Source organism: Nanorana parkeri, unplaced genomic scaffold (genome assembly GCF_000935625.1).
Source record: "Nanorana parkeri isolate BGI_ZX_2015 unplaced genomic scaffold, ASM93562v1 scaffold1332, whole genome shotgun sequence".
Classification (NCBI taxonomy): domain Eukaryota; kingdom Metazoa; phylum Chordata; class Amphibia; order Anura; family Dicroglossidae; genus Nanorana; species Nanorana parkeri.
In genome coordinates, this window is record NW_017307600.1 from 160,771 (window position 1) to 171,934 (window position 11,164).

The following is an 11,164-nucleotide window of genomic DNA, read 5'->3' on the forward strand; positions in this document are numbered from 1 at the left end:
AAGGTGCAGAGGATGCAGAGTGTGTAGTGGGGGACAGTTCAGAGGATGCAGAGTGTGTAGTGGGGGACAGTTTAGAGGATGCAGAGTGTGTAGTGGGGGACAGTTCAGAGGATGCAGAGTGTGTAGTGGTGCACAGTTTAGAGGATGCAGAGTGTGTAGTGGTGCACAGTTCAGAGGATGCAGAGAGTGTAGTGGGATGCGATGCAGGGAGTGTCAGTGGAAGGTGGTGCAAGGGATGCTGAGAGGAGTCAGAAGACTCGAAAACATGAAACCAACTCTTTTTTCCGGTCCATATGCTTCCTCCAATCACTTATTATATTAATTTGTACTAATATCATCACGCAAGGGGCAGTACAAAAGGGTACCATCAGTGAAGTGTGAGCTGTATGGGGTCTAAATACTGCCCTGCCTGTGCTTGTGTACATTTTGTGTATACATTTGTATTTCATGACAGTGAATAGATTTAGGATCCTATACAACTGTAATGTACTATCAGGAGCTGGGAGATGGTGTGTCAGGTCAGGCAGTTGACAGGATAGCACCAGTCAGAGTTCAGGTAACCTTTGACCTCCGATTCAGTAGGGAAATCTGGCTTAGGCTGGACACACACAGAAGCTTTTAACTATAGGGATCATTGATTCAAATTGCCCAGCTACTAATTGCTAGCGAGTATTGCACATAGTCAATAATAAGGGTTTTACATATGTCTACTCTGGACTGGCATTGTTTAAAAGGGTCAGTCTATCCTAAAGTGATAATTCAGTTATCAGTGGGGGTTTGGTAGTGCAGTGGTGAGATGCAACTACCATAGCTCCTGGTTCTCTTCCTGTTCTCATCTGAGTTTTGGGTGTCCCCGCCCAACTTAGTGTGTCCCAATCCCCCACACTGTATCCTTCACAGATCAAAATAAATTGCCTGCCGACCTTAGACTGAAGCACAAAGATGTCACCACTGGAGTCCCCAAACCTGGGAGGTGGATTAATTCTCCAGCTTCCACCAAACACTGAAATACCAGTCCTGGGTAGACTGACCCCATCTATGCCAGCCTGACCACGGACATAGAATGACCTCCGTGCTTACGTCCAGTTGCCGCTAGTGAACATGGGCCGAACAGACCAGGAAGAGCCGAATATGTTGAAGGATTTGGAGAAGCAGTCGTTGTAAATGAAGCCAGTGTAGATGGAGAAAATACTCATCAAGAAGATCAGATATCGCCCTCCAAAGAACGTGTTCCAGATCTGAAGGTGGAAAGAGGAGAAGAATCAGATATATAGTTCTGTGGGATCATCCAATGAATGTTGGTGCCGAAGTGATACATCACATACAAGAGAGAGACAATGCGGGGAATTTATCATAGCAATTGCGAGTGTTTGAACTTGCACGGAATATATTTGCACCAGATTTATCAAGCTAGTGATATGTTGTTGATAAATTAGGTTTAATAGACTCCAGGAATGAAGACTTGTAGCTCCAGGCAAAAAGCTTAACTGTCGCATCTTGAAGAAGTGGTCATGGGGACTTCTTAAGTTGTGATTGTTTTCTTAGATGATGCTCCAGTTTCAGACAGCCCAGAACAAGTGCAGATTGAAAACAGGTGCAAAAAATTTGCAAAAAACATGCAACTGAAAAAGTAGTGCAAGCTCTGATGAAAACAGGTGCAAAACACGTGCAGTTGGAAAAGTAGTGCAAGCTCAGGTCAAAACAGGGGCACATGTTGAAAGACAGATTTGCACATAAATAAAATGATCTAAGAGGCTAAAACTGTCGCAATTGCTTTGATAAATTCCCCCCACTGTTTTGCAGCCCAGCTAGCCATTACACATAATGGACCTAATAATGATCCCTCTCATGCATCATCTTCCCTTGATTTTAGAAATTTGATCTCAACAGCTGATGGAAAAAGATTTCCAACCGCTGAAGCAGGAACCATAAAAGAGGCGCACAGAACCTTATATTATGAATGAGTCCGGGTAGTTTTTTTTTTCTAGACTTTGCCTTAAAATAAGAAGCGTACCTGTGTGACAACAATGGGCTGTCAAGTTTCTTAAACCATTCCAGCAGCCTTGGATTCATGTTAGTGTAGCGCCCATCACCTTTTGTGATGTGACTACTATGCATTTAGTGATAGCCTGGGCTGTAGACAGCCTGGCTGGATTTGTAGTGGTGATTACATGGTTAATACCAGGTGTCTAACCTTGTCTGTACCCCCTTGGGCGGAGTGTGACTCTGTCATATTGTGGGACAGCCAATGGTGGACACTGTAATATGTGTACAGTACAGCAGCCAGTCACTGGCCTTCTTACAGTCAGTGGTGCCTGGTATGATAGTGTACATATATGGGTGGGAGCTGCCATTTGGGGTCTCTCTCGCCTGGACCAGCCATGGATTAGGGCTGGGTCCTGTTCAGCCTGCCCCCCAGGCTAGGCCGAGGCCTGGGGGCGGGCATAGGCTGAAGTGAGGGAAGAGGTTTCCCTGAGGCCTCCAACATGGAGGAGGCCTGAGAGATGGAAAGAGGAAAAGAACCAGGACCAGTGTAGGCTCTTAAGGCACCCTGGATCTATGTGGACTTCAGAGCATGGTCGGTGATACTTTCCTTGGATTGAGGATCTGCATCCATCTGGACTGTCTAGTACATCAGTGGTTATCTGATGTGGTCAAGTGGATCTGCATTGCTACATTTACAAGGTCTGGTGAGTCTGGAGCTTCTGATGGTTACCCCTAGACACCTAGAACCCCTATATCCTCTCTCCCAAAGCAAGATGTTCAATAAACTGTTTCCTTAGGATCATACTACTGAAGTGGACATCAATTTATGGGCATCAGAAGAGGGTGGTTAGTGCTAATGGGCGCAGCTAGAAATCAACCCCGAGACCGACTGGATGTGGACCGGGCAAACAGCGGCTCCTTGCTGGTAGTTATCGCTACAATTGCTATACATCACATGCTTTATTAAAGTGTTGAAGCATGTACCAAAGAAAATGTGCTGTGGGGAGGAGACAAGTCTGATATGAAAGAAGGCAACCCCAGCAACCCTTTAGATGTGTTCCCTTTTTCCCCACATACCTGCAGCACAGGACTGAGCTATCCTAGGGAGCATGAACAATGGAAAAAAAGGAAGCTAGGGAACTGATGAAACTCAGGATGCCGAGAGCCCAGTGTCTGCAGATAATCTGAACTGGTGGAGCCTTTGATGGCCCATTACAGCCCCAGGAACCAACATGTCAAAAAAGCACTAGTTTCCTATTTTTGGTGAGTTTGATAAATTTCGGAAGAATCTATGATTTGATCTCACCTCATTGTCAACTTTTGTGGCCAGAAGCTCCTTCTCATTCAAAAGCATCCAGGCTGCAAATCCGAACATGACCAGGCCGTGACCACAATCACCGAACATGACAGCAAAGAGGAAGGGGAAGGTGATGATGGTGTACGGGGCTGAAAAAAAACAAAAACAATCATTATTTTTTAGTAAACATTGAGGAGAGGCTGCAGAAGGAAACTTAAAGGAAACATCACACTATTTGGTCAACACTACCCATCTCAGTTAAAGAGGAGACATTTAACACACACTCACTTTAAAAGAACTTCAGGCAAATATAAATGAACTTCCTTTAATTAATGCACATATCCTTTTAACTAGGGATGCACCGATACTTTTCGAGTACCAATGCCGATACTTGCCAATTTCATGAGAACCACCAGGGTTGCAGCTGGGACCAGGCTTTGGCGCTCCACCACTGTCCTGAAATCATTAGTCTGTATTGTTTTAGAAAAACTGTCACATGACAATAAACAAAAATGTATCAGTACTTGTATCTGTGAGGACTTGGGCAAGTATCAGTACTCGTACTCGCAAAACTGGTATCGGTGGATCCCTTTATTTATATTTATAAAAACAAAAACATACAATAAAACAGAGATGTACAAATCCCAAGCTCTGTGTGCTCCTTACAAATGACAGCGGCCTCCTAACTTTGGAATTTTTCTCTAGTCTAGTCTCAGAGCTGGAAAAGTATTTGTACTTGTACCGAGTACGGTACTTGGTATCGGTGCAGCCCTACTTTTAACAGTAATAAGATTTTTTTCTAAATTCGGCTACTGTAATCATCAGAAATGTCTTGTTGTATCTGTGCAGCTGCACAACACATGAAAGCTGAAATGAAATCAGTCTTTCAGTGGGAGTGGCTGCTTTGTAAACTAATAGGTGGGAGGTATTTAGATGGGCCTCCAGGAGGGAGGATAATTTATGATGCCCTGGAGTCAGCGGGAGGGTTACTGTGTCTTGGTCCAGCCCCAACACTGACATGCGTAGCAGCAAGCAGAGCTACATATAGCTTCAATTTTTAAATGTATTCCACATGTACAATATTTAATTATTAGATGTACAGTACCTTGCACTGGGGTTATCTTTTGATGCCAGTTGTATTAGAATGATGTCAGTAGAGCCCACTGGGTATATGGGAGAGGGATCTCACCAATACCACCCTGAGAACAGAATGTTTAATAGGTTTTTATGACATTTTCACAGTTTTGGACTCACTTGGGTTCATCTCTCTATAGTTTCCAACTCCATAGGCGTCTACAATGTTCTGAAAGCCGGCAGTGAATTTGTTGATGCGATTGAAGGTTGGTGGCTCCATCTTGGTGGGAATGTTGGTGAGAATGGGAGGGATGGTGGAACCGCTGCGTTCCTGCAGTAAGAACAAGATATAGGTTATATCATACAGGAGTGACATCACCGCTCTCCGGATATAAGTTATATCATACAGCAGTGACATCACCGCTCTCCAGATATAAGTTATATCATACAGGAGTGACATCACCGCTCTCCAGATATAAGTTATATTATACAGGAGTGACATCACCTCTCTCCAGATATAAGTTATACCATACATAATGAAATATATCCATGTCTCTATGTACACTCACCATGCCCAGGTGCAATGATCGTTTGATGCGCTCCTTGTCAGCCACGGGGCACCAAATTTCAGCGATGACGCACTGCTGGGTCACGTCAATGTTGCACAGGTTCAGTACATGGTACACCGCCTTCATTTTCTTCACTTTAATAGTCCAGATGCTGATATTCTGGGACGCCTCCAGCAGGACACGCTGACGGTGGGATTCAGTTTGGGTGATGACCTGCAGGGAGATGCAGTTACAATGTACTGACCTACAAAATACAATGTATAAAGATCAACTGAACCCACATCAGACATGGAATATGGAGCTTAAAAACCACTTGATGAAAAATATAACTCAGGAGAATATGAGTCCATTTTCAAGAGTAACTTCTTCATTTTTTGCAACATAAATCCTAATAGTGTATTCTGTAAATGTTTCCCCAAACTTAGTACTTTTAGTTCCCATAGACAGTGTTGGGTTAATCTGCAATAAGTCTTATCAGGGTCTCTGTTGCTCACTTACTGAATTTAAATCCTCAATCCTGGTGTTCACATCAGCCGCCATGTCTCTCCGCTCACTGGCATTCTCTGGGCAAGGATAGACTGTGGCTTTAAAACTGTATAGAAGAAAAAAAAGTACATTGTGAACTTAGGATCACGCTGATACACCAGCTATAGATTAGACAGTTACATTACAAACAGAAGTGTGTTCCATGACAGATATCAATTACTTGGAGAGGTTTTATAATATGGAACTAACAGCGACAAACAGCATCAAATCATCCAAAATACACTGTATGGCCAAGAGTCTGTATACCCCTGAGCATCACAGCTATATGAGCTTGTTCAGGGCCGTAATTACCGATCACAGGGCCCTATGACAAAAATGTGATGGGGCCCGTCTGATGACCTCTCTCTGAGCTGTCAGTAATGATGCCAAGATCCTAAAGTCGGACATCCCAATCTTAATTCATGGATATTAATATGGAGTTAGTTTTCCATTTTGTGGCTATAACCGGCTCAACTCTCCTAGAAAGTTTCTCCACAAGATTTTGGAGTGTCTGTGAGAATTTGTGCCCATTTATGAGGTCAGGTATTGATGTTGGATATGAAGACCTGGCTCTCAGGTGGCATTCCAATTCATCCCAAAGTTGTTCAGTAGGGTTGAAGTCAGGGTTCTGTGCAGGGCACCCAAGTTCCTCCACATCAGACTGGTCAGACCATGCTTTTATGGAGCTGGCTTTGTACGCAGGGGCACAACCATGCTGGAACAAAAAAAGGGCCCTTACCAAACTGTTACCACAAGGATGTCTTTGTATGCTCTAGTATTACCTTTACCCTTCAATGGAAACACCAGAACCCAATTGTTTGGAGAGGTCTGTGTACTTTTGGCCAAATAGTGTACATAAAGACACCTGTGAATGTTTATTTATGTTGGGCAAATAATGGCAAAAACATATGTTATTAATATTGTTTATCTGTTGGAATGTAGTGTGTTGCAATAATACATTGTGGCCACTATATGGGGCTGAGGAGCATAGCAAATAAGTATTTACTATTAAAGGACTCACCTCATAGTTCTAGCTGACCTGTGACAATGAGACTGTCACAGGTCGGCTCAGTAGATCGGGAAGTGAGCGAACACATACCGGCGTTCGCTCACCTCCCGATCCTGTCACGGCTCTCTGCTGTGACAGGGGAGGGGCTGGATTCCCCCAGTTCCGATCCTCCAGCGCTGACTGGCGGAACGGACGGGGGAGGGGGCGGGTACAGGTGGCTCTGCCTCTAGATAGGCAGAGCCAGCTGTTCACTCACGCAGCTGGGCGAATCCAGACATAATTGTCGGGATCCGCTTCAGCTGTGGCGTCTGAGTATACCGTGAGCTGTAGCTCGCGGAATATACTGCGGCGTCTTAGTATACAGCAAGCTTTAGCTCGTGGTATACTGAGCTTAAGGTGACGCTGGTTTGTGTCCTCCCGTTACCCTAAGGAGAACTATGGGGAAAAGCCCCATCGTTCTCCTTTAAATACCTAATAATAATTGATTTGTATCATCTCAAAGGTGCACAATTCTTTATCCCAATTACCAGTCAAAAGAACCATTAGATGACACACCTATTGGGGGGTCACCACTCACCCTTCACATATCTTCTTTATTTTCTGTTTGAGCTGGTCCCCTTGATAGAAGATGATAAAGACGTTTTTCTTCACCTCTTCTTTCTGGTAAGGTGTGAAGAGAGAATTTAAATAAGTGATCGGTGAGAAAGAAGAGGAACAATGCAATCTAACTCTGCCACACTGTGTGACACCAACCTCAATATATGATAAGAAAGCTGGTTGTGTCATGATGTCATGTGATCATTCAAAGCCAATGTAGAAAAAGCTGGGAGAGTTATGATGTCATGTGGTCCTTAAGAGCCAAGACAGAAAAAACGAAGAGGTGTAATTATATCATGTGATTTTGTCGTTGTAGACAAAGTTGGCAATGTCATGATGTCATGTGACCATTAAGAGCCAATGCAGAGAAAGCTGGGAATGTCATAATATCATGTGATTTATCAGAGCCATTGTAGAAAAGCTGGGGGTGTAATGATGTCAGGTGATCACTCAAAGCAAATGCAAAGAAAGTTGGGATTGCAATGGTGTCATGTGATCATGTAGGGCCATTGAAGTTATTGTGCCATGTGATCAATCATGTGACAAAATGAAAGTTGGTGCTGTAAAGGTGTCATGTGACCACTTAATTTTTAGAAAGTTGGTTACTAGCACAATAAAAGTGTTTGGGTGGCCAGACTATGCAAAACTCGCTTGAATTATAAGATATATTATTTGTTATTTATGATTGCCCCTAGGAGGGAGCCCAGAGTAGCCAATAATGTATAGAGATGAGATACAGTAACGTTCTGCTCCTTACAGTGACCGGGTCCTCCAGCATGGTGTCCAGCTCGCTGTATTTCAGGTAAATGTTCCCTCTGCAGACCCTCCACAGCAGTCTCTCAAAGGCAGGCATCCTCTCCCTTCCGATCACCCCGGCTGTGAACCTGAGACAAGAGAGACATTGACAAGAGACGGAAACACACACACAGATTGTCTATCAAATTCACACAGAAACATCTTAAACCCCCCAGATAGACTCATGAGTGCTGGACCTGGCGGTGTCACCTTTCTGTGCACAATGTGTCCCCCTACCATACATAGATACAATGTCTCCTATTTATCAAAGGAGGAGGAAAGAAATGTGATATTACAAAGACATCTTTTCTTTAAACAAAACTCCAGTGTTGCTGAGAGCAAAAAAGACAACTTTATTTCATATCTTTCATATTTATATATATATATATATACAGTGAGGAAAATAATTATAGTTCCTGTTTATTCATAACATGAGGACAGAGTATGGTTACTATAGCCACAATCGTGAATGAACAGGAGGTGATGTAGATGTGATGTAGATCACTTCCCATTCATTCATAATTGAGGATATAGTAACCATACCATGTCCTCAATTATCTACAAACACTCAGCGATCACGGACTGCTTGTAACCGCTCTCCTCTCTGACACACACTGTCACAGGAGGCTGAGCGGTGTAGGGAGGAGAGCTCAGCCTCCTGTGACAGCGCTCTCTCCACCCCCACACTGCTCTGCCGAACTGTGATAGGAGGCTGAGCGGTGTGGGAGAAGACGCCGGCCGCTCACAGCGCTCTCCTCCTGCAGGCTGTCACACTTTCCTCCCCGCTGGGACACACAGCGGCACCCAGCGGGGAAGAAAGAAACCTGGGATGCTCCGATGTATCGGCAGGAAAATGGCACTTTCGGCATTATGCCAAAAGCGCCATTTTCAGCCGATATGTTTCGGCGGCCGATATATCGGTGCATCCCTAATTTGTATCATGTGATTTTTCTGGATTTTTGGTTGATATTCTGTCTCTATCATTTAAAATACACCTATGATAAAAATTATAGACCTTTCATTGCTTTGTAAGTGGGCAAACCTACAAAATCATTCTTTTCCTCAGTGTATGCATTAATATATATATTTATATATATAAAACTTTTTTGCAGTTAATTACCTGATCCTTTCCTTTAATTACTGAGACAGACTTGTCCACGCGATTCCTGAGATACATGGCAGTATCTGCCCGCTATAACCACATGGTCAGTTATTTATTGATTTATTTGGGTTTTACGGTTTAGTAAACATTTCTATGAACAATTTATATCGTTATAAAATAAAGATGATTTTGCAACACTTTATTACAGCTGATGACAGTGGAAACACCATTTCCATTTCTCTGTCAGTGAATTGTCCACTTTATGGTTAAGAGGGCTCAGGTGGGTTTATGTTGGTTACATCTCCCAAAACCTGGGCAATTAATCATTTTTAAAGTGATATTGAAGTCAAAAGGTTTTTAAGCTATTTCAAATGCTGATTAATTCTCCTACAACGGATGCTGTTCCTTGATGTATAAAGGTTTTAGTTTCTGGTAGAATCAGCTGGTTCCTTGAGCACTGGACCTGATATCTTGTTTTAGGGTGGCTCCTTCCCCTTGCAGGGTCCTATGGAGCCACCCTTGCGTGTGCCAGTAGGCTGTTGTGTCTCCATAAACACACAGCAAAGCAAGACACTCCCCTCCTCCTCCCATTTCCCTTCTCCAAGCTAGATGGCTGGCCGCTGCAGACTGCTCTGTACCTTGTGATCTTGTACTGGACAGGAAGTTTAGGGAAGCAGAGCTGAGAGAGTTGGAGCTGTTTTGAAACATGATGACTATAAGTGCTTGGGCAAATTGTAAAGAAATACTAAGAAATACTTTGCATATTTGATTGATATGGATTCATTATTTTTAAAAAAAGGTTGAGAGTTTAATACTACTTTAAAGGAGAACAATGAGGTGAGTGCTTTTCACTCACCTCATAGTTCTAGCCGACCTGTGACAATGAGACTGTCACAGGTCGGCTCAGTAGATCGGGAGGTGAGCGAACACATACCGGCATTCGCTCACCTCTCGATCCTGTCAAAGCTCTCTGCCGTGACAGGGGGAGGGGCTGGATTCCCCCTCTCCCCTCCGATCCGCCAGCGCTGACTGGCGGATCGGACGGGGGGGGAGGCGGGGACAGGTGGCTCTGCCTCTAGATAGGCAGAGCCAGCTGTCACTCACACAGCTGGGCAGATCCCGGCACAATTGTCGGGATCCGCTTCAGCTGTGGCGTCTCAGTATACGGCGAGCTGCAGCTCGTGGTATACTGAGCTTAGGGTGAAGGGAGGACGCTAGTTTGTGTCCTCCCGTTACCTTAAGGAGAACTATGGGGAAAAGCCTTAACCCCATAGTTCTCTTTAACTGAATGATATAATAAGATATTGTCATTCTAATTCATATTTTTTCGAACGATTATTATGTGTAATTCATAATCCATGAAGAAATTTTAAAGTCTTGCACAATAATGGCCGAATGTGAATTTGCTACAAGAAATTCCATGGCATGAGCTGGTGTATTGGCTAAACGCAAACGTGCAGAAATTAGAATGCAGCCTCATTGGTGACTCACAATTGGCTCGCCCTCGCCCTGTCTTGCTGTGACCTAGCAGTCTCCATGGGAGGTGATTGACCACCCAGTCCAAGGGCAAAGTGTACCTGCCACTTATAAACAGGGGAAGCCTAACCCAATACAGTAAGTGGGCCTGACCAGTATTTTCTATAAGCCAGCGGGGTCACTCAGGTACCAGCCCCCTGAACCTACCCAAGTTTCCCGGCAGCGGCTGCGGTAGGTATGGTTCGGAGCTCCAAAAGGCTGCTTGTGTCTTCGTTCAGGAAATCATCTGGCAAATTGGCTTCAGCCTGCAAGACAATATCGAAATCAGGAATAATAATGTAAAAGTGAACATTATGGAAACACACCACGCAGACTGAACACACCAAGAGAAGGAGGAGACACAGACACCATGCAGACTGTACAGACCACGACAGGGAGGACACAGACACCATGCAGACTGTATACCTGCCAGTGATTGTACCCAGCACCCCAGCTCTGCATGGAACACAGATTCGAGTAGTAATGTGTTTGGAAATCTTACCTCGAAGAAACCCTGAGTCTTCTTCAGGAGATGTTTAAGTTCTGTCAGCTCCAGGAAGTTCTGTTTCAGGGCCTGCTGGTTACGGTTCACCTCCTGCAGCTCCCCCTCCATCTTCTCCAGGCCGGTCTGGGCGACAGATAGCGGGTTAGTGCCTCATACCCCAAAGACCTTCCTCCATCCCCAGGGTGCAACA

At 44.3% G+C, this 11,164-nt stretch overlaps 1 protein-coding gene across 1 annotated transcript in view; it reads right to left on the reverse strand.

Moving 5' to 3' along the window:
• Window positions 1-11,164, reverse strand: part of ATP6V0A4 (ATPase H+ transporting V0 subunit a4) — a 26,909-nt gene that overhangs the window by 10,290 nt on the left and 5,455 nt on the right. The window contains exons 5-13 of the mRNA XM_018569426.1: window positions 10,972-11,123; window positions 10,638-10,735; window positions 7,815-7,941; window positions 7,038-7,120; window positions 5,425-5,518; window positions 4,927-5,139; window positions 4,538-4,688; window positions 3,293-3,432; window positions 1,081-1,238 (exon numbers count right to left, since the gene is read on the reverse strand). Of these exons, the coding sequence (XP_018424928.1) occupies window positions 1,081-1,238; window positions 3,293-3,432; window positions 4,538-4,688; window positions 4,927-5,139; window positions 5,425-5,518; window positions 7,038-7,120; window positions 7,815-7,941; window positions 10,638-10,735; window positions 10,972-11,123 (1,216 nt within the window). The remainder of the gene's footprint in view (window positions 1-1,080; window positions 1,239-3,292; window positions 3,433-4,537; window positions 4,689-4,926; window positions 5,140-5,424; window positions 5,519-7,037; window positions 7,121-7,814; window positions 7,942-10,637; window positions 10,736-10,971; window positions 11,124-11,164) is intronic.